This window comes from Sinocyclocheilus rhinocerous, unplaced genomic scaffold (assembly GCF_001515625.1).
Source record: "Sinocyclocheilus rhinocerous isolate Xijiao unplaced genomic scaffold, SAMN03320098_v1.1 scaffold988, whole genome shotgun sequence".
Taxonomy (NCBI): domain Eukaryota; kingdom Metazoa; phylum Chordata; class Actinopteri; order Cypriniformes; family Cyprinidae; genus Sinocyclocheilus; species Sinocyclocheilus rhinocerous.
Window position 1 is genome coordinate 1,009,180 of NW_015650363.1, and position 23,674 is coordinate 1,032,853.

The 23,674-nt window shown below is 36.2% G+C and overlaps 3 protein-coding genes and 1 pseudogene across 4 annotated transcripts in view; 2 read left to right on the forward strand and 2 right to left on the reverse strand.

Moving 5' to 3' along the window:
• The window catches only part of LOC107711816 (SWI/SNF-related matrix-associated actin-dependent regulator of chromatin subfamily A containing DEAD/H box 1A-like), a 12,054-nt gene extending 10,008 nt beyond the window's left edge, over positions 1-2,046 (forward strand). Inside the window, exons 19-20 of the mRNA XM_016516864.1 lie at positions 663-769; positions 1,590-2,046. Of these exons, the coding sequence (XP_016372350.1) occupies positions 663-769; positions 1,590-1,651 (169 nt within the window). The 3' untranslated portion in view covers positions 1,652-2,046. The remainder of the gene's footprint in view (positions 1-662; positions 770-1,589) is intronic.
• Positions 2,047-6,485: 4,439 nt separating this feature from the next.
• Positions 6,486-19,070, reverse strand: LOC107711865 (perforin-1-like). Of its 2 annotated transcripts, none has more exons than XM_016516934.1 (3): positions 19,027-19,070; positions 9,603-10,140; positions 6,486-7,625 (listed from the first exon to the last, which is right to left on the reverse strand). In XM_016516934.1, the coding sequence occupies exons 2-3, from the start codon at positions 10,130-10,132 to the stop codon at positions 6,602-6,604; spliced, it is 1,554 nt and encodes a 517-aa protein (XP_016372420.1). In that variant the 5' UTR covers positions 10,133-10,140; positions 19,027-19,070; the 3' UTR covers positions 6,486-6,601. The 2 variants fall into 2 exon arrangements, with proteins under 2 accessions (XP_016372420.1, XP_016372419.1); XM_016516933.1 differs by lacking the exon at positions 19,027-19,070 and adding an exon at positions 10,362-10,877.
• On the reverse strand, positions 12,806-16,195 carry LOC107711817 (macrophage-expressed gene 1 protein-like; annotated as a pseudogene).
• On the forward strand, positions 16,891-21,268 carry LOC107711866 (tetraspanin-3-like). The gene is made up of 7 exons (XM_016516935.1): positions 16,891-17,078; positions 19,050-19,241; positions 19,436-19,510; positions 19,597-19,692; positions 19,834-19,983; positions 20,415-20,498; positions 20,580-21,268. The coding sequence occupies exons 1-7, from the start codon at positions 17,019-17,021 to the stop codon at positions 20,652-20,654; spliced, it is 732 nt and encodes a 243-aa protein (XP_016372421.1). The 5' UTR covers positions 16,891-17,018; the 3' UTR covers positions 20,655-21,268.
• The last annotated feature ends 2,406 nt before the right edge of the window (positions 21,269-23,674 follow it).

The following is a 23,674-nucleotide window of genomic DNA, read 5'->3' on the forward strand; positions in this document are numbered from 1 at the left end:
GACATTCTATTTTAGTGAATTTCTCTGAGACTATACATGCCACAGTTTTAAGTCTAGCTTTTCAGAGATACTAAATGTTTGGATGTTTCACTATGACCACTCCCTCTCCTTGGTCTTTAAAAATGGCTGACATTCATTTAGTGATCAAATGTAACACCCTAATGGAAATATGATAATATGTTGTAATTATCTTTTAAATCTGACTAATTGACAAATTGTTTGTCATAAATCAACATCTCAGGAAAATGTTATGGGGTTTCAAATCAAAATATGACCTTCTGTTATGAAACAGGACATCAATTTCATACATGTCCACTGTAGAGGACACCAGGACTTAAAGCATGTTTATTACACATTTTGGGAGGCACAACAAATGAATAGAGAAGAAATTATATATCAATTGATTTCTGGTTAAAACAAAAATCCCACTCTTTTTGCCTTTTCATGTCTATTCATGTCTTTTTATTTTTTTTAAAACAGGACTTTTTAAAGCCCCAATGTCCTCTACAGAGGACATGGTATAACATATGAATAAAATATCATTTTTCAAAAATTTTATTTTTCAAAATTTTTCTTATGCTCTAAACAATGTAATGACATGACAAAGTACTAAATTCACAAAACTGTTTTTTTCTGGTTCATGATAATGTTTTGCATCACAGAACAGTGCAGGTGATCAAGCTCATCATCAGAGGTTCAACTGAGGCCTGCATGCTCCGAGTGGGACAGGAGAAGCTGAAACTGGAACAGGACATGACCACTGATGGAGGTGAGTTTCAACACACAACCTCTGTCAAACCCACAGGTCACAATTTACAAGATGAACCTCAAAATACCCTCCCTTTATAGTAGCAGTAGTGGGTGGTATAACCAAAATCTTATCGCAGTACTGTATAGTTCATTGTGCCAGAATGTCAATGAAAAATGGTTTATATATTAAATAATTGTTTAAAGGGGTGGTTGACTGTTTTTTTTTTTTACACGCGCGTCTATGTATAACGCTTCTCATAACTATGGTATGTGAAAATAAGTGTATTCACTGAGCTGATGATCTGAATGAGAGAGAGAGAGAGAATAATTCTGGGTTCTTGACGTAACGGACCTGGGAAGTAACTCGTAGTCCCTTACCAGTCGTTTTTGTAGGCATTAAACTGCCAGAATTTTAAAAGACGATATCTCCGTTTGCATTGAACTTTCAGCTTCGTAACTTTGCAGATATTGTTTATGATCAAACAGCAACATTGAATTTCTTTCTTTCTTTTTTAAATTTTTTTTTATTTGTTTCCCCCTTTTTATGTATTTGGTGTATTTTAAATATATGTATGTGTGTGTTAAGTGTTGTATATGTGAAGCACCACGAAAGTCTGAATTAATTGCCCCAAGGGGATTAATAAAGCTCTAAACTAACTAACATTAAAAAAGTGAAATCGCAATCAACCACCCCTTTAATTCCAATTTTTGGATAATCCAGTGAAATAAATGTATTAAAATGGAGACTTTTATTGTGGTGGTTTTACTATATTATCAGTTATGTATCTGGTTTTTCACTATAGATTGAATGCTCTTTAATTCTTTTTCGCTCTGTTCAGATGAGGTCGGTGCTATAACTGAACAAATGGCAGAGCTGCTCAAAGTCTCACTGGGCCTTTGAAACCTGAAGAATGTGAAAGTCAGAGTGGTAGTTGACTGTACATTTCCCCCCACTCCTCAAGAATAAACACCGCAACTTGAGACTGATTTGATGTGGTTTTGGTAAGGACTAGCACTTTTTTTCCCAATGTCCAAATATTAGAAGTCAGTAAATGCACAGGAGGTTGTGTTACTCAGGGATCACCTGAAGTACCCATGTTAATATTCCACACTGGAGATCTATGTCATATGTGCCTGAAAGACTGTACCTCACCTACCCAGCTCAGTTTAGCCCACATAGGACTGGTGAGTTGGTTCCAGATTTGTGACCTTGTTGACTAAAGGCACTGCTGCAAATAACTGGTTATACTTGTATTTTAACAGTTGTTGTTTAATGTGTATCTCCTTGTATTGTGTTTTCTAAATAAAGATAATGCAGTAATTTCCTTAAAATTTAAGATTTTTGATTGTTGATGAGTATTGCAAGTTGATTAGTACTACTGCCATTAAAATATTTGCACACCAATTCAATTCAAACTCCTCAACATTGGATTAGCATCGTCACCTTTATTTATATAGCACTTTATACAATACAGATTGTTTCAAAGCAGCTTTACAGCGATAAACAGGGAAAGGATTCAGTGATGCGAACAGAATTCAATTCTGCTGAAAAGCAGCTCTAAAAAGACGATAGTAAAGAGTTATTCAGTGGAAATCAGTTCATTGTTGATTCGGTTCTGTTCAGTAACTTTAAAGTTCAAATGTGGAATGAGTTTAATTAATCTATAAAGCAACTTTGGAGTGATGTCATCCAGCTCAGTTTAGTTCTCAGCCAATAGTGTCTGTGCAGTAAAGTTAATAATATTAAGTGTCCCCATCTAAGCAAGCTAAACCGCATCAGTGGCAAAGAACCCAAACTCCATCAGTGACAGAAATGGAGAAAAAGCTTTGGTAGAAACGAGGTTCAGTCAGGGACCAGACGGCCAGACAGACAAACATGGTGTGATTTAATTCCAGGGCATGTCACAAGTCAGATTGTGGATTGATATATTTATATCATCCATAATATTTCATCCAGTTCCTTCTTGAAATTCATGATACATTATGCCAGCATTTGGTGGGGGTATTTGAAGCTGGCCATAGGGTCTGTGCAGAGGACTGGATCCGGGTGACTCAGACCTCAGACAGACAGACTAATATTAGCGTAGATGCCACTCCACGTAGTACTGAGGTGTTAAACCATTAAGAGCTTTATAAGTAAGCATTAAGATTTTAAAATGTATACAATGTTTAAAAGGGAGCCAATGCAGTGTTGACAAAACCAGGCTAATATGGTCGTACTTCCTAGCTGCTGAGTTTGAACCAGCTGGAGTTTGTTTATTAAGCCTGCAGAGTAGCCACAGAGTACAGCATTACAATAATCTAGACTTGAGGTTGTGAATGCATGAATTAACTGTTCTGCATTTGACATTGAGAGCATATGTCGCAATTTAGATGTTTTTTTTTTTTAAGATGGAAAAAATCTGTTTTACAAATATTAGAAATGTGGCTATTAAGTTAAAGATTGTTATCAAATAGCACACCCAAGTTCTGAACTGACAATGTAGACTTGACAAAGCAGCCATCAAGTGTTAGACACATTGTTCTAGGTAGGAAATTGCTATTCATCAGGTTTTTTATGTCAACAATGCCTTCCGTTTTTGTGAACTGGTATGTTTCGTCAGGCCGCAAAGAAATATAGAACTAAGTATCATCAGCATAATAGTGTTTCCTAATAATATCTCCCAAGGGTAGCATGTAAAGGATGAAAAGCAAAGTCTTAGTACTGAGATATACTGAACTTATGATAAATATTAGTTTCATTTACTGCAACAAATTGATGATGGTCAGAGAAGTACGATTTGAACCATGTCAATGCAATTCCACTTATGCCAACATGATTTTCGAGCCTATTCAAAAGAATGTTGTGGTTAATAGTGTAGTGCAGCCAGTTTGAATGTTTTTGGAACATAGCCTAATGACAATGATGAATAAATAATATTAAGAGGATCTACAACTTACGGAAGTATTGAAGTATGACTTCACTCTGATAGTATTAATCTTGTAAATGAACAGGTACACACCCTAGTAACTCAAATTTCTGCTAAGAAAAACCTCTGCAGTACATATGTTAATATAAATAATTTAACCCTCATACGTCCCATTGGGAAACAAACTGGTGAAAGATCACGTTTTACAGAGTCACCTGAAGAACAGATGTATTATTACAAGACAACATATAAAAGAATTGTATATTTTTGCTTTTGATGTGTTATCACTGCTCGCACTACAATATAAGGTTACTTGTCAAAAATGAACATGAAACATTCGAGTTGCAATTATTTTATTAGCTTCTACAGCTTCACATTGTGATACATGACATAATAAAATGACTTGTAGTAATCTTGTAAATACTGTAGGTTAAGATAAATGTTATCTTGTGTTTTTTTTTTCTTTCGCCAAAAGGTTCAGAAGTTACAAGTAAAAATATCAATTTTTCATATTTCCTGACCACTAGGTGGCACTGTCCGTACTGTGCTTGTACCATCAGGTCATGCTTGTGATGACAGTTACCAGACTCTGTCTGAACGCTAAAGCATTGTGGAGAGACAGCCTCAAGACCAATCTACTTAAATTCCATATCTGTTGCCAGCATGGTCTGTCATATCTTTGCTCCTTCAGGGCTTGGCCCCTATTAATAAGAAAATCCTTACAAAGACAATAGGGTTCAGGCACCTTCGCTGCTTGGACCCCTAAAATAATAATGAAAATGTGAGTGATGCAAATGTAACCCTATTTTCCATAAATGCACTACATTTAATTATGTAAAAGTAATATGCAGAAATATTCCTACAATGTAGGCCTTAAAGGAACACTCCACTATTTTTGAAAATAGGCTAATTTTCAAACTCCACTAGAGTTAAACAGTAGAGTTTTACCGTTTTCGAATCCATTCAGCCGATCTCTGGGTCTGGAGGTAGCACTTTTAGCTGTAGTTTAGCATAAAACTCAACTGTATAACTCTAGGAGAATTGGAAAATTTGCCTATTTTCAAAAATAGTGGAGTGTTCCTTTAAGTTTGTGGCAAATATCTGCTACACCTGGGTCCTGTCAGGTGAGCATCACAAGAAGCCTTGTAGGTGAAATAAAAGATGCCTCTAACTGACATCTGTGGGAGTGAGTCCCATGCTCAGGTCTGACCACACATCTCCCCACAAAGTCATTAAAATTTACATCACTGTCCCAAACCTCAAATTTTAGTTTGACCAAACTCAATTGATCCAAAATCAAAGATGGTGTTCCATACTGGATTGTTATTGTCCATAATCACCTCCTCATACACACCATTGTACCAGATTTTCACAAAACCATCGGTGGCTGAGAAGTAATCTTCATTCATGCCTGTGGCACTTCGCACCAATACTACTAACTTGCCACGGCCGGCTCACATAGGACAGCAGTTGTGGTCCAGATTTTGTGTTTGTGAGCATCCTTGATTCTCCTTGTGATCTACAGGAAGCATGTTCTCTTCAATATACTCTGTTACTGCTCTTTTTAGATTGGCACTAACCTCGGGATCAGCCACCAGATGATGGAGAGGGAAAATTGCATATGATATGACCTCAGGATTGTCATGCAGGCTCATCATCCAGTTCGAGTATGCTTCAGCTGGGCTTTGGTTTAAAATTAGGTCTGGAAAGTATTTCTCACCTCCCAGCACCTCTGTCTTGTGTGTCATGAAGCCCTGGTAGAATCCCATGTTCATGTTATCTTTAAGGATGTGAGAGCATTTGTTGGAAAGCGAGACATTAGCTGGCAGGAACCCCAGAGTCATCTTTAACTCAATGTTTAGGCAGTTCTTGATATCAGTCTCAGAGAAGCCCTTCAGGGTTGCAAGACAAGTTCGAAAAGCTGTGACCCGCCTCACTCGCCCTCCCAGATGAACTTGACGTATGTAGTGAGTGAGGTCAAATTAAATGCTATAGGCCTTATCAATGTTATCTGAAAATGTTAAACCTATTCATCATGCCATTTTTATTTGGAGTCTTCTTTTGTGTGTTGTTTGTTCACCTGGATAAAATTAAAACCATTCATCATCTATTTTTCAGTTTATGTTCTGTCCTTTTGTGTATTGTTTGTTTATCTGTTAATAATTACATTCCTTTAAAGTTATGGAAGAACGCTAAAGTTTTCATTTTTTTAGTTTCTATCTACAGTATGTTACAGAAAGATAAGATTATATGTACGTGTCCAACCTCTGTTTCCTTTGGGATACCTGTCTCTATAATGTACTTAGGCTTGCTTTTGCAAAACACTGGGAAAAAAACAACAACAAAACAAAAGACCACTATTTTACATTTGATTTTATGACAGATTTTTTTCCAAAGTAACTTTCAGTGCATACAATTTATAGCCTATAAGACATTGTGTTATTTAATAACTATGTGTGCTCCCTGGGAAATGAACCAGTGACCTTGACATGATAAACACAGCGCGGAATTTCATGTTTTATGTAATGAAAAGTCATTGTGCACGATCTTCATTGAACCAGTAGACAGTTTTGTTTTAATGAATGATCTGTTGCAGAACATGAAAAAATCGTATACTTTTCACTTTGCAATACATAACCACAATCACGCACCGGAATAAGATCACCGAAAGCAAAACTATTTTCTGCAGTAGCAGAACAAATGCAGTAACAAATCTTCTGAAATCTATTAGTCTTAAAATCTAAACAAAAATAATAATAATAATAATAAAAAAGAAGAAATATTCACTATAATTACTGGAAATATTTTACAAAAAAATAATAAAAATGATTATTTTTTCTATACATCTCTGTTTATGATATGATGTCTCACCTTTAACTGTCTAAAAAGCAATATGCCGAAATATTCTTTTTGTATAAATTGTTCTATACAAATACAAGGTCTTATGCTTTTGGTGAATATCTGCTACACCTGGGTCCAGTCAGATGAGCGTCACAAGAAGCGTTGTAGGTGAAATACAGGATGCCTCTCTTTAATTTACAGCTGTGTGAATGAGATCCACGTTCAGGTCTGACCACACATCTCCCCACAAAGTCATTATAAATGACATCACTGTCCCAAACCTCAAATATGAGTTCATGACCAAACTCAATTGATCTAAAATCATAGCTGATGTTCCATTCGGGATCATTATTGTCCATAATCACCTCAGTCTCCTCATACATGAGGTTGTACCAGACTTTCACATAACCGTCAGTGCGTGTGAAGAGATCTGCTTTCAGGCCTGCTGCTCTCTGCACCATCACTACTAACTTGCCACGGCCGGCTTGCATAGGACAGCAGTTGTGGTCCAGATTTTGTGTTTGTGAGCATCCTTGATTCTCCTTGTGATCTACAGGAAGCATGTTCTCTTCAATATACTCTGTTACTGCTCTTTTTAGATTGGCACTAACCTCGGGATCAGCCACCAGATGATGGAGAGGGAAAATTGCATATGATATGACCTCAGGATTGTCATGCAGGCTCATCATCCAGTTCGAGTATGCTTCAGCTGGGCTTTGGTTTAAAACTAGGTCTGGAAAGTATTTCTCACCTCCCAGCACCTCTGTCTTGTGTGTCATGAAGCCCTGGTAGAATCCCATGTTCATGTTATCTTTAAGGATGTGAGAGCATTTGTTGGAAAACGAGACATTAGCTGGCAGGAACCCCAGAGTCATCTTTAACTCAATGTTTAGGCAGTTCTTGATATCAGTCTCAGAGAAGCCCTTCAGGGTTGCAAGACAAGTTCGAAAAGCTGTGACCCGCCTCACTCGGCCTCCCAGATGAACTTGACGTATGTAGTGAGTGCCATAAGTATCTATAGTCCTTCGGTACAGGGCTTTTGATTCCTCATCATATTGTGTCGGAAGTCGCCGGAGATGTTTTGAGAATTCAGTGCTGAGCTCTGGGTGGTCTGTGACTCTGTAACTGCAAATGATCAACAAAAAGTCATCTGTCAGCAGATTCTAGTTGTGGTTTCTAAATAAAACTGTAATTTGCCTCATGTTTCATTTTTCAGTGTTTTTGACAGTAATTTTGTCAAGGACGTGATAAGAAAGTACTTATTAAAGCATGCTCTGGGTTTGTTTTTCAGATAAAATTGTGATTTGGCTGACTTTTCAAGTGTTTTAGGACTAAATTGTTTGGTCAGATGAGGATTACATGCTAATCGAAGCATCTTTAAGATAAAGTCTCTTCCTCATAATACGCAATCCCAAGTCTCACAAGGAAAAGATGCACTGATATTAAATTATCTACCTGCACTGGAGCTTCCTTTTAAAGATTGTTTACATTAGGAGGTTCTAACTACATTAGGATCTTATGAGCCTTGAAATATATGACTGTCTCTGAATAGCCTACAAGAATGAACTTACATGTAAAATTATAACTTTTTTTAATAGGTAAAATAAGGTAAACTGCAATTGAGCATCTGTTTTGTGTATCTCTTTGGATTCAACATGTATGAATTCCATATTTCATATGAATAATTTGCATAATAGAAGACAAACCCAAAGGAATTGATTCTTTTGAAAAAATGTTAACATCAATTGCTTGTAGTTGCCACCTGCTCTGATATTTTGTTATCAAAGCAATAACATTCAGCTGTAGAGCTACATTATGTAGGCCTAACTTTGGGCCCTCTAGCCCTTAAAAAAGAAAACTACATGCATCTTGCGGAATAACTTTGTTTTGGTTGCGCTTTGGCTCTGCTCGTCTGTCAAAATCCACCCCACCAGTTCTAAAATATAAAACATTATAGTTTCAAAGTGTATTTGGTTAAAGACATGGGTTAGAACAGTGGTTCCCAACCTGGGGATTGCTAAAGAATAAAATAGGGGTCCCCTGGAAAAAAGGTTGGGAACCACTAGTTTAGAAGATGGTTTTTAAAAAAATCAAAATAGTTACAAGTGTCCAGATAAGTGTCTAGTGTATTGTTGCCATTGCCAAAATGGATTCGATTATTTGATATATAATTTGAATCGAGTCATTTTGACATCTTAAACCTTACCGGAGGCATTAGCCTTAAAGGGATAGTTCACCCAAAAATGAAAATTTGATGTTTATCTGCTTACCCCCAGGGCATCCAAGATGTAAGTGACTTTGTTTCTTCAGTAGAACACAAACGAAGATTTTTAACTCAAACCGTTGCAGTCTGTCAGTCATATAATGGTCTACAATCTCAATTAGGAGAGTCAATGGTCCATTTGAGAGATAGGTGGCGGTAATGCACTTATAAGTCTGCGATCCGCCGTAAAGCAAGAAGAAGAAGACGCGTCACCTGCCGGCTGTTGAGAACGCGCTCAGGACAGTTCGACATTGCGGTGAATCAGAGGTAAAAAACGATATAAATACTGTTCAGTTTCTTGCATCTTGCATTTGATCGTTTCGTGTCTTTACACATCAATGTATGGTCACGAGCCGCAGGGTTTAATTTGGTTTTATTTGTGTATGTTTTTTTGACTCTCAAAGCCGTGATTCCCATTCACTTCCATTATATGACTGACAGACTGCAACGGTTTGAGTTAAAAATCTTCATTGTGTTATACCGAAGAAACAAAGTCACCTACATCTTGGATGCCCTGGGGGTAAGCAGATAAACATCACATTTTCATTTTTGGGTGAACTATCCCTTTAACAGACTAATTTAAATGTTATTTAGGAGTTCTTAGGTTTAATTTCGCCCACCGTGGACAAGATACATGAGACCGCTAAATAAATGCAAAGTATATAGCAAGATAAAAATCATTAATTGTATGTGCTTTCTCAGTTGACAAATCATCTAACAACATTGTATGCATGTTCAGAGATAATGAGAGACAGATTGTCATCATTCTTTGGAGAAGTTACAACAAAAAATCATTATAAATACAATGCAAAATGAGTCATAAACTCACATGGAATTACCTATAATATGTGCAGCTGATTTCATGGACGGCAAATGTTGCCTTATCCATTGCATTCTGAGATTGGGCAAATTTGGCAATATCTGAACGGCTCCCTCCAAACATTGCTTTTCCTATGTCATCCAGGCTAAGATCCATTTCCCAGTTGTTATTGATGAGTGATGTTGAACTCTTCATTAGGGAGTCAACAGAATGATGAAGAGCACTAGAAAGCTGTTTGCTGCAGCGGCTGAACGGACGCCAGTCCCGCACAGCTGAGGGAAGTTTCTGCATCTGCCCTCCCTGAAAGCGGTTCTTGCAAACGGTACAAGTGTCATTATCCATGTGTGACTTGACATCAATCAAAAATGCACCTTTACGGCGCATCCTGACAACATCAAAGCCTTCGCCCACCAGGTTGTAACCAGGCACAAATGGGGCTTTCTCACATTCTACCTGAGAGCCTGTGTGGCAAGCTGAACCATTGTGCCAGTGTGTCAAGATCAAAGAAATGCAGATAAACACGTGGAAAACACAATGATTTGTCTCCATGATGATTTCTAAAGGGAAAATGCAGAGGGTTCAAATGTAATATTTCATTATTTCTCAGATGGAAAAACGTTCATGAGGCAATATACATGCAAAGAAAAAAGAAAAAAAAGTAAGAATATTATTGTAAAATTACATAATGAAAGTCCAGACCCCAGAGTGCAGTGTATTTTTATGGCACTGAAATCTGCTAAAATATCTAATCTGTTAAAAAAATATCAGTTTTACCCACCGAGAGTAGCTTTCATGCAACAGTCTATTCCAGCTGTGTTACACCACCATATTGACCTACTTCAGAAAAATCCTTTTCTCTGTTCTTCTTTCCAAATTACAGTTTCTTCATGAAATGTTTTTGCTGTAGATTCACTTTCTGGAATGCTAATGCTGAAAAGGAGCACTGTGTGAAAGCCTGAATCTATGGCATTGTGTCATGTGGAAGGGAGTGTCTTCCTTTCAGGCCCTTTCTTCTGTGCTGGACAGATTTCATCCGCTGACTGGTTTTGTTTTGATTTAGATTATTTTTATTTTTTTTGTGAATACCAGCTGTGCAGTGGGGGAGGGTTCTTGTGAGACTTTGTATGAGGGAATTGAGGGTGAAGTGCAAGGTTAAGATTAATCAAACAGGACATGTGGATGACAAAATGTAGCACACATTTTCTTTTCACTTGCAGTTGCATGTAAGACAATGGATATCATGAAATTAAAATCATACTCATTAGCACATTGCATGGGAAAGTGTTGGTCAGAAGATTTTGGATATATAGGAACATATCCAACATATATGTTTTTTATATAAAATATTATTATTATTATTATTATTATTATTATTATTATTGTATAGAAAATGTATGGAGGAAAATGCCAAATTTAACATTACAACAGTCCATGTTATTGCCAGAAAAATATATATATAACGATTAATTAAATTAATTTCATGTCAAACAGAAAGGTGTTGGATGGGATTTTTCAGTCAGTGAGGTTACATCATTACGCCAGTAGGTGTCTAAAGTTACTTTTTGTTTATTATGAGTGAGTCAACGAATCAGTTTGTTCAAAAACACTGATTCATTGAGGAACGGATTGGAGTGTTGCGCAGAGTCAGAGACGGTCGAAGGTCCGTAAAATGTAAGTTACTTTTACTCGACAATGGCGTGTTTGATTATAGAATTCAGAGATTGTCGGGGCGTGTTTTTCTGAAGGACTAGCGCTATAGAGAACGCGCCTGATTTACAAAGCGCGCCTACAAACGAAGCTTACACTATTTGGCCATGCTTGCTGTGTACAAAGTTAATGGTTTAAATACATCCGTCTCTCTATTTAAATAGCCATAATGTAAGTGGAATAGTGACAGACAGTTGGCGTTGGACTGATCTGGATTCAATTCCTATTAAAAAAATTACGTATTATTGTGTGCCTAAGTAGCCTGTACGTTTTCCCACAATGATCATTTTTAAACTTTTCTTTCGCATGAGAGATATCCTGTCCAGATCTGTAACATATCACATAAAGGGTGATCATGTGACTCTATAATAACAATAATAATAATTTGATGTTTAATAATATTTATAAAAATGTATTATTATTTTTTGTGGGGTCATATGTAGCCTATTAGGTCCACTGTTCATTTCTACCCACTGGTTTTGTTGTTCACTGTGTGTTGTGACTTATAAGAAGTTGAGATGAAACTAGAAGTCGGTACAGTAACTTGTTAAATGGAAGTAGTTATATTTAGCTATAGGTCTATATTTGGTATGACCAGTTAGATGATTGACTTTCCTAATTCCTGTTATTTTTTGTGTGTGGGTGAGGTGAAATGAGACTTGGAAGACATTACGTCTTTGAATAATGACTGTTGTCCAGAGTAACACCGTTTAACTGAATACTCTGGGCAAACCTTATTTTACATAGCAATGCTATCATTATGCTTTCATGTCATGCAAAAGCAAGTTAGAGCTGATAGTTGGCGCCATCTTGAGTATGAAAGAACTTAAGATAGAGAAAGACAAGTAACTTAGATTTGGAGATTGATAATGATATACTAATGTTGTTACACTGTTTGTCTTGTAGCTTCTACTAAGAAAAATAATACATTACAATCACCCTATAGCAACAAGTACAATTATAATGTAGCAGTAATTTAAACTCAGATTTCATGTCCTTATATTTATTCACAATCTAAGTCAGGTTCGTGATCATATTGCATGCTGAAGTTAATGACATTTGCTCAGTCTTTCTTTAAGAACTATTTATTAGTCACAAAAGCACAAAAAGAGAGACATACACATATACCAGTAAAAATAATAAAACAGTTGAAAATCATGTTGAATACAAAGCCCTTATGTATTTTTCCTCAGCTGCTCTAAAAGTAATTCATTTCAGAGTATTCTTATTTCACAACAATCTGTAAAATAGACTTCTGAAACATTTAAGGTACAGTCTTTCCTCGCACTTTTTAATATATTTTTTCTTTTGTATAATGTTTTATGACATTCAGCTAAAAAAATATTTTTTTTTAGGTTTATTCCAATGCTTGGATTGTTAGTTGTAAAAAATGCAAACATCAACCTCAAATGGGTGCTCGACTAAAAAACAAGTGGAGAAATTAAATATAAAGTCGGCAACACCAAAGCTCCAAAAGTATCAAAAATTTATTAAAAAAACTTTCGCATAGCGTATGACGTTTCGAGCACGCAGGCTCTTCATCAGACTTTTCGTTAGTTGTAAAACAAATGTAAAAAGTTGCCTTTAAAGAATGTTACTGCTGCTGCCAACTATTTCTATGACTAATCATATTCATTATAACATTATAACGCTTAACTGTAAATCTCTGAACAGTCATCTTAAAAAGATTATGATAGTAGAGGTTGAGTGGAGTTTTCATTAACATTCTCATTTGGTTGTTCTCTCTGAATCTCTACACTGCTCTCGTTTTCACCCTCACCATGGATCTCTTCATACCCTCTGCTCAACCTGGTGGCAGAAAACCTCTTTCTTCTTTTCATTATAAACACCGTTCCTGCAACCACAAGAGCAACCAGAACCATTACACCAATGGCTACACCAGCCTTTTCTCCTCCAGACATCTGAGAAGATGATGTGTCAAACATTGATGCCATTTGATTAATTTCACCAGGCTTTGCCAGTCTCCACATCTTAGTTTCTCCAACTCTCACCCAAGAACAATCACCTTCTGTCATTACAGCTACTGTGTTTGTTGCAATCATGCTGACCATTGGTGGTCTTGTGAATGGTGGGAGGCGGATAGGCTTTAACTGACCACCAGTGAAGACACCAGACTGGACACAGTACAATATCTGACAACCATCACTAATGGAAGCAAGATGTTGGCTGAACTGAGGTGGACAGCGATTTTGACCCTTTGCAAGAGGGTTTCCAGATTGGCAGCTGAAGAAACCAGCAAAAGGCACAGAGAATCTTGTTCCGGCCTCATAATCATTGCTCAGACAAACCATCATGCCATTAGACAAAAAGTGTTGGGTAAAGTAGTTTGGAGGACAGCTATTAGATTTGGTCAGTGGGTTTTGCATGCCTGGTCCAAATAGACCTCCAAAAAGGTATCCAGAGTACTCAGGGGTCTTCTGAGTTGTGGAACACCAGTAAGTTTCAACTTTTGCACGACGGACACGGTAAGCATCACCACATGTTTGGTCACAACAAGTACGCAACCATAAGAAACCACATTTGCGGCAGTGGCTGTGGCATTCATAATGATTATAACCTCGTTCTACTGTCTCAGAGCGTAATAGGGTGCTGTTGTACTGCTGAGGGCAAGAATAATCACCAGTAGCTGGGTTTTTCTGTGCGGTTTCATCACAGATAGCATTTCCATCTGATGTCAGTGCAGTGCATCGTTGGAAAATGCCACCAAAGCTAAGATTGGTGACTGGACCCTCACAAGATGCATCATCTACATTTGCCTGAAAGTTGAAGTTTTTGGAATCTGGATTTACACAACCTGGAATAGTATTTATTTTATAATATCGCTCTGCAACTTGACGAACTGATGAAGCCATTTTATTTACTGTTCTGTTGGTTCTGGGAGGTCTGGGAATGTTGATGGATTCAGAAAATAGTGAATCAGCAGCCCGGAGCATTCAATAGCCACCAGATTATTGAGCGTACTCTCTTGCCACTTCTGCAGAGCAGTGGTGGACGAAGTACACAAATCAAGTACTTGAGTAAAAGTACAGATACGTATAATAAAATATTACTCCAGTAAAAGTACACCTTTTTCAATTTTACTCGAGTGAAAGTACAAAAGTACTCGATTTTTTATGTACTTAAGTAAAAAAGTACTGATAGATAGATTTATTTTGCAATTGTATATAGGCTACTTAATTAAATTTTATATTAGCACATATTTTTTATAATCCTACTGCTCAAAATACCTGGGATTTTCCCAAAATAACCACTATATGGAGTCAAGATATATTTTTGTTGTTGATATGGACTACGTTGACGAGAGTGATGTAGTAGTGTTCACTATGAAGCTTACACTGCAATGTACCTGAAAACAGATTTGACCATCTGATTTTCACCAGTAAGAACAAAGTGTTTTAAAGCTTGTTGTTTTGCAGAACATCACAGTTATATATGACATGAGAATAAGGCCTGAAGTTAGGAAGAACATTTTAAGGAAAATATAATTATATTTTCATAATGATTTTTTTTCTTCTCAAACCTTGTCTGTGGTGTAAAAACACCCCTGGCCAAATGCCCCCAGAGGGCATCACTTCCCACTTTGATAATTACTGTAGTTACCATGTTCTGAACATCACATCCTTTATTTTCCCCCAGATGTAATCTATCTAGGTGGTTGAATAAAAATATTTGGACTTTATATCTAAAAATTACCTCAACTTAGCACCAGCAAGCATATTAGCTAGACAGTTCGCATCAGCTAACAATATTTACTTATTTTCAGTATGGTTATGATGAATAAACATTCATATCTGTCTACTCGGCTAGTTAATCCAAACAATATAAAAATGTATACTGTTGATAAACAATATAAAAACAGACGTCACATAGGGCTAAATGCGTAGCATTTTAATAAAACTGTTAACGTTACGGCAGCGGGGAATATGAACGCGCATGAATTATTTTATTTAGACTGTTATTTTAATGTCTCTGGGGTTTTTTTTTAACCTAAAATAGAGACACAGATGTTGATTCAATCATTTCAGTGGGCTTAAACAGATCACCCTTTACAGCAGATTTAGTTCACAAACAACTGACAGTTTTGACCTAAATATGATTTTTCGCACTAAACGGTTCATTTGAATCAGTGAGTTGTCGACTCGAGAGCAACTGCAATTGGTTCATTCTAATTCATCAATGAATCGTTTGGTGCGATTTGCGAACCGATTTAAAAGGTTCATTGAAAAGAATCAGTTCGTTCTTATATCAGACACCGCTTCTGCGTCTCGGAGCACGTGATATATTATAAGGAGTAACGATATGTTTTATGAAATGTAGTGAAGTAAAAAGTACGATCTTATGCTTTGGAATGTAGTGAAGTAAAAGTAAAAGTTACTCAAAATAAAACGACTCAAGTAAAGTACAGATACTTGAAAAATGTACTTAAGTACAGTTACTGTCCAACACTGCTTGTACGTAGCATTCTATCAATACAGTTAAAATTTGTTTTCTATTTGCAAATGTGAAGAATCAGTGTGCCATGCTGTTTTAAGACGGAACAATTTCTAGACTTTGTATAATTGCATACTTTTAAAAACATTATTTATAATTATGTGCAATTGTTCCGTGAGACTGGACCATATTTAATATTATCATCTATTTATAAATAGAATATGTTGCTGAGTTTTTCAACAAATAATGCATTTTTAGCCAACTAAAACAAATTATGGCCCTACAAAAACATTGACACGTTGAATACATGTAATTAGAACTGCAATAACATTGATAAATTATTTTTAATATAGTATCTTTTTTTTTTTTTTTTTTTTTTTTTTAGTTAGATGCTAACAGAGCTGTCAGGTGGGATTGTCTGAGATCTGAGGCTATTAGCCTCATTACATCCATATTTATGTGGCTATAATAATGCTAAAATCACCTTAGTATAATTCATAAAAGCATTTTACTTCTTACAGTTTGTTCTTCTGGAGTTATTACACCAGAAGGGTGTCTCCTAGACAGCTGAAACCTTATCTTTGATGCCATGTCAGTTGGATGATAAATGACCTAAAAGGACCCTTTTGGTTGTTTTGCTTGTTCAGAGGTGTCTGAGGGTTACATAAGTGTAAATTATTTTACTACTTTTTAATCAATCATGCTCAATTTGCTCCAATACACAACACTTTGTGTTTAGCAAAATTCAATACTGACTATCTTTATAGTTTCAAATACCTTAGGAATTCTGTCCTCAAAGCTGTTGTGTAAACAAATTAAAACTAGGCCACCTTATACCATAAACAAACCAGTTACCATGTTACAAAAACCACCTTGACCACCTCAAGTTGAACTGTCCCACTTTTGCTGATGATCCGTCCCAGTTCAACTAAAAAAAAAAAAAAATCAAGTGAAATGCAGTGTCAAAAGTTGTACTACTTTAAATATTAGCATAATAAAAAGGACTCAAAGCTGAAATTAAACAGCTTTGATCAGTGCTCTCTGCTCTAGTCTATCACGTTCCCTAGGCAACGCGTCACTCATTTCTGCCGTGAACCGCTTGCATATAAAGCACAGAACTCTACGGTATTTAGGACCTGGGAGTTTCCGCTTCAAAACCGTGAGTCGAGAGAGCATGTGATTGTCACCGACTGAACTAAAAATAACACGAGGAAAGAAAACGTCTCAAACTGTCCGAAACATTCGCAGCTTGGGCTCCCATCACTCAGCAGCAGACATGGATTGCGGAATTCTAACATCTAAAACCGTTCTTTTATTTCTCAGTGTAATATTTTGGGTAAGTTTGTGTTTTTCTTTTTAACATAATTTCTGTTGTCTTTTTTTGTTTGTTTCATAAATATAGAAAGATCTTAAAGATATAAATTTACCCTAAGAGTTTGGTTTACAAACCCATGCTGTCCTTAAATGTTGGTTTTGCTGTTGTTTGATGACTGTATTTGTAGGAAGAAGGGTTCTCGCATCATAATAGTTTGTATTCATCCAGTTGTTTCTCCTCCTCCAGACACTAAATGATTGTTTAGCCAGAGTAACAAGCTTCTGACAGCGAGCTCTTCTCTAGAATGTAATTTAATTTAGGGTGAGTCATTTGTTTGCTCTTTGTTTATACACTTAAGAAAACCAAATGAAAGAGCTTCATTGTCATTTGCAATGCAGCCTTTAAAGGTATTCACACTTGTTTACACATCAGAGTTGATGTAACTGTCAGAGCTTCTAACTTGATTTCAGTGGAAAAAAATGAAGATTGTTGATGGCCATATTGTCAGTGCCATTATGTAGGCCTAGTCATCTGACTTGGCTTAGTGCCGTGCACTCATTTTTGGCTTCATTGGGCAGGAAAGGGAGTTCTGTAGAAAACCATGACGTCTTCTGCACAGCCAATGTAATATTTTCCTGTGCATATAGCCGTTGCTAAAATTAAAAGAAATCAAGATAAACTTTTTTTCAAGTTTAAGGCCCTTAGGGGCCCCGCTGTTCTGGCCCTTTCTGCACATCATGCACTTGTGGTTTTGTGAGAATTTTTATTTCTTCCTCTAACAGCAGTGCAGTAAGTAACAAAACCTGGAACTAAAAGTTCTTATTGTAGCATCTTTGTCTTGTGTAAAGCTGATGTATTGCCATTGTGATGTGTACCTTCATGCCTCAAGGGTTTTTGTTTTACTGTGCTGCTTCTGCTCAAGCCGAGGCACAAGACTAGGATTCCAGGAAAGATTAGAGGGCAGGAGAAGGTTACTCGTGGTCTCGTGACTGTGCATTGTGACTTGACTACTGAAGAAACAGATCATGCGCTAGCGAGTCATACATAACCCAGAATTCCAAAGTGTACTTGTTATGAAATGACCAGTGTTGGGCAGTAACTAGTTACTAGTAACTTAGTTATACTTAGTTATATTGATTTTGTCAGGATAAAAGATGATCTGAACACTGTTGTGTATATAGTGGCTTTACTTTACTCTGGCATTACATCCCACCCATGCCCCTCTGATCAGCATGTGGTACATTATATAATTAAAAGTCTTTAAATTATAACCTAACTACCTAACCCTAGGGTTAGGGTTAACCCTAACTACCTATAACCTAACCCTTTCTTACAAACGTGTGTTTTGATAAAATGCATAATGAAAGCTTCAAGCTACACATGACAATTAATGAGATTAATACACCAGTTCTACTTGAATGTCACTATCAGTCACTATTGAGTGTTTGTAATAACTAGCCCAACACTGGAAATGACACCTTATGACATCATGTGAGAGATGATGAATGTTACAGCATGTTACTTTGTGATGTTTTCTCTTTTCAACAATCTTTAATAAAAATTATTTTGCCGATTAGTTTATGGTTTTTAAAAAAGAATGTCAAAAAAGTGAACTTTTCTTGAAAATTATATACATTTAATGACTCTAAAACAGTGGTTTTCAACTGAGTGAATGTAACATAAGTGAATGTTTAGTTAGTTTGCTGGTTGAGCACCACTGTTTTAAAAAAGTAAAAACTAATAACATATGTTGTTCTTATTAAATACATGTGAGTGTACACGTCATAATGAGCATTGTTTTTCTTACAAATATTATGAAATAATAAAAATTGAACAAATTTGGGGGGAGTTGCCCCACATTACTTTTTACATCTTAAACTAACCTTACCTTTTAATAAAGTTTTTCAAAGTTATTTTTAATATATTTTGGAACAAATAAATAGACCTGAGGATCATGTCTTTGACCCACCTGTTGTTGTTTTTTTTCTTCAGGCTGCTGGAGCGGCCCTCGCGTATGTTGGCTCTTATGTGATAAAGAGCTACAACAGCTTTGAAGACTTTGTATCTAATAAGTACTCCGTCATCCCAGCAGCCATTATAATCGGTGTGGCTGTGGTCATGTTTGTCATCGGGATCGTTGGCTGCTGTGCAACTCTGAGGGAGTCCAAAGTCGGTTTAGGCTTTGTAAGTATGGGCCATCTGTCTGTGCACCTTTTGTGCCCAAAGCCTTTGTTTCAGTTTATTTTATCGAAAATAGAATGTAGGGTCCGTGTTGGTAGTTTCTATTCCTACTTTAAAGCCTCTGGGGTAGAACTGGTTTCATCATTGTGTAGATGAGGGTTTTAATATTTTATACTTTTATCTGAATTTGCATTTAGTTTCTTCTCATCATCATGATAATCTTCGCAGCTGAGGTGACCGCTTTTGTGTTTGGCTTCATCTACAGGGGAAGAGTAAGTAATTATCATATAACGTATGAATAATATGTATGATATGTAGAAATATGAACACTGGCATTTTTTTCTTACGATGTATACAGATTAAGGGTGACCTAGAAAAGTCAATGAACAGCGTCTTTCAAAAGTATGACGGTGTGGACAGTGAAACCCATGCAGTGGATTACTTGCAATTCCAAGTAAGGCTGAAAGATTCATTCATATCATTGCAATTTTTGGTTGCACAGGAAATGACAGACGCAATAGATGCATGAGGGATTCTCATTCTCTTTATTGTCCCCTTCATCTTTTTACATTACTCTTCACTTTTACATTTCCAGTTGGAGTGCTGTGGGGTGAATAACATCACAGACTGGACTGCAATGCCATGGTTTGGCCAACATAACAACTCTGTGCCACATTCCTGCTGCAAAGCAAATGCTACACAATGCACCGGCCAACTCACCCAACTAGATCTTCTGAACACACAGGTTTGAGTGCAAAACTGCTTGACATCTTATATTGTGCATTATTTTATTAAGTGAACAGTTTTATTTTAGGATTATTTAAATGCTATTATAGTATTTATTAATATTTTGAATTATCTTTTATTTTTTTATTTCCAGTTAATAACATTTTTTGTTTGCTGTTTATTTCTATTTAACTTTTTTTTTTTTATTGCTATTTCTTCTTTCACGTTTCGGAATTTTAGTGCTTTCATTTGTTTTTCGTCTAATATGTATATTTTGTTTTATTTCAGCTCTATCTAAAATAAATAGCAAAATAAATTTTTAATAGGTTCAGTTTTTTAGTTACAACACTTATATTCAGATCAGCATAATCCCAAGCATATTAAAATTATGTAATTTGTTTTTTGTGTTTTTGTGAGGGGGAAAACAAAACTGTTCTGTTGTTCCTACAGGGATGTGAAGCTAAACTGGAGCAGATGCTTCAGGATGTGCTTAGTTATGCAATGTTGGTCATCCTGGGATTTGCCATCATTAAGGTACATCAGCTCATTTTAGCCTCATCTTTATCCTTGTTTATCAGACAGTGAATTTTCAGCAACTCACTCTCTCTTTTTCAGTTGTTTGGGATGCTCAGCATCTGTGTCATTGCCTGCAGAAGCAAGAAGAATGACTATCAGCCTCTGTATGCGTGATAGTAAAATCTCCTGAATCACTCTCTTGGGACAGTCGCTACATTCTCGCTACTGTGCCGCTAAACACAGCCTCACTGGCACCATAAACAACAGTGGTTTGAAGGTGTGACAGTATTCCAAACATTTAGTTAAACAAATTATTTGTAATGCCTTTTGGTTTGAGTGCAAAAGTCCAACTTGAATTAGAAATGCTGACGGGAACCACACAGGTGTGTGGTCAGAAAAACACCGAACATTATCAAATGATCAAAGAGGTGTCTGAAAACCATGTGACATTCTTAAGTAGTTTTGACGATTAATGTTTTGCTGACAAATATGTTTATGCTAGCCCTTGACAAATACTGTATGTCTATGTCTCCAACTCCACACAAGTTTTAGGAAATGTTATATAGCGGCACTTCACCAAATGTATTTAAAATGTAGACTTTGTGTGTAAACTTTAGAGTTGATAGATGCACTTCATTTTTAAGGATTTTATGTTTGTCAAATGATGTCTTATGTCTTTTTTTTTTTGGCTGCTGTCCAAATTATACCTGTCTTGTACTCGTCTGTTTATTATGTTCATTAAAAGAATTTAGCTCAACAGAAGGATATTAAATTATGGAAATAAACTGGTCTGAGTATATTTCTAAAATTTTCTAGATTACGAAAATGCATGTTAATAATTATCCTCAAATGACTGTTGTTTATCAACACCATTTCGGAGGAAATACATGTGACTTTAGACAAATTTTGGGTGTAGACTTCAGTTGTTATCTGTCTCATGCTGACACATCTATGACGATATGAAAGTAAGCCCTGAACTCTAATCAGAAATGCTCTGTTGGCCCACATTTTTAATGCAAACACAAAATGTACTGAATCCCTTAATTGTAGAAACCATCTCGACACCCTTAAAAATGAACAAACTGCCCCTTACTTTTTAGTATTAAGCAGTGTTTTCAAATATTCAGCTTGACCTTAAATTGAATGTAATCAATAAACAATTTAGTGTTTACAATACTATAAAATGTTCTTGGTGAATATGCAGAGAGAAAAATCTGTTAACACCATATAATTACAGCACTAATTTGAATGTAGTCAGAGTCTGCTTTGTTAGTTTTTAACCAGAGAAAACCGTAAAAGATTGAGACCTACCGAGTTTAGTTGTTTATAACTATAATATAAGATACGATACAAATTAATAAAACTGTATTTTGTGAAACAAATCAAAGTTAAACGATCTACTATGAGTGTCATTTGCAATTGTAACCATTAGAGGTCGCTGCAAGCTAAAGAAAAAACGACACAAATAGATACAGCATGGCGGTTGAATATATTTTACTTTGCATAAAAGCATCATTATAATTTACCAATATAAATGATCAATGATACGCATATGCAAAATTTAAGTTGACTGTGTAAGTAACTAAACAGAACACACTGATTTGGTTGTTTTATTTATTTAGAAATGTACACACTGCTACATGTGTATCTGTATACATCATCTTTTTTTTGCCCTCACTCTCACAGAGCTGACTCAGGTGTTTGGACAGAGGAAATGTATACATTTCCATATCATTTATCTAATTTCCTCCTCTCACCACTGACTCCTCAGTGCAGTAACCTGATCTCAGTCAGGATTAAGCATTTGGAGGGCAGCCAAACACACTGTCTCTCCTGCTGAGGAATCCAAAGATACTGCATCTCAGCACTGCCGGAACCGAGGTGCTCATTTTATTTCCAGGAACTGCTGTAGTTTTTGTTAGTAGTGGAAGGTCTTTAGGCATTTATCAAGGAGTTGAAGGCACATAAACAGCTCATTTATCTAATTTCCTCCTCTCACCACTGACTCCTCAGTGCAGTAACCTGATCTCAGTCAGGATGAAGCATTTGGAGGGCAGCCAAACACACTGTCTCTCCTGCTGAGGAATCCAAAGATACTGCATCTCAGCACTGCCGGAACCGAGGTGCTCATTTTATTTCCAGGAACTGCTGTAGTTTTTGTTAGTAGTGGAAGGTCTTTAGGCATTTATCAAGGAGTTGAAGGCACATAAACAGAATGAGGACGAGAAGAGTGACCGTGTGCAAGTACAAAACAAAGCAGCAGAGCTCTAGGAGACCTAATCACAGACAATGACACCTTGGTTCATTTTATCTTGGAAAAAAGATGAAAGGTGATCAGACTAAATGAAAAGCTATATTCTGATACACACATTTCATTAATGGAAGCAGCACATGCTACTTTAGTTGAGAGTTAGAAAATAAATAGATGGATTGTTCTCAGGTAATGGTGGCATGAATTATTACCATATTTGTTGATAGTTATTATTTTGTAAGGAAATAAATAAACAGTTGAATGTTTAAAATTATTTGAGGAAATTACATCAGTCTTTTTGATCACAGTATTTCAGTAAGCTATACACACACACACACACACACACACACATACATTGAAATTACATGTACTTTTATTTATCATATAAAGTAACAAAGTTAACTGTATAACATAAATATTTTTCTCAATAAATTAAAATTCTATTGATTATAAAATAATACTTTTTAATACTTTTTATTTTTTATATAGTAATGTAATTGTGTGTGTGTGTGTGTGTGTATCAAATTATTGTGTTGATTATTCAAATAATTATAAATATTTTTGTTTTACAGTGAAATCGCATGTACTATCTCGTCACCATAGTAATGTAAAGAGTTTTACTGTATTTTTTAGTGTTATACAGTGTACAAACTTTCATATGAAATAGCCTTCAAATACATATAAAAATGTTTTACAGTATACATCGACATACTACAAAAAGGACTTGTCTGCATTTAGTGTCCGCACCTAGTAGGCTAGTACCTATTTTTGTCAATAAAAATTAACTTTGAAAGACAGAGTCTTGGAGTGAAGCACTTTACGTCAAAAACAGATGTCCTGACCAGTCGAGACCCCCTGCAGACCAGATGTCACGGCCCATCATCTGAGCTCTGGATGTGTGTTTGTCCTGCACGAGCGCGCAGGTGTCAGGATCACCGTCTGA

What these genes read in the sequence shown, in the direction of transcription:
- LOC107711865 (XM_016516933.1), bottom strand. An exon ending in ATCAGCTGCACATATTATAG is followed by an intron (nt 7,626 to 9,602) that starts GTAATTCCATGT and finishes GATCATTTGCAG; the next exon opens with TTACAGAGTCACAGACCACC.
- LOC107711866 (XM_016516935.1), top strand. Translation starts at nt 17,019, where the DNA reads ATGGATTGCGGAATTCTAACATCTAAAACCGTTCTTTTATTTCTCAGT. An exon ending in CCAAAGTCGGTTTAGGCTTT is followed by an intron (nt 19,242 to 19,435) that starts GTAAGTATGGGC and finishes ATTTGCATTTAG; the next exon opens with TTTCTTCTCATCATCATGAT. An exon ending in TAGATCTTCTGAACACACAG is followed by an intron (nt 19,984 to 20,414) that starts GTTTGAGTGCAA and finishes TTGTTCCTACAG; the next exon opens with GGATGTGAAGCTAAACTGGA.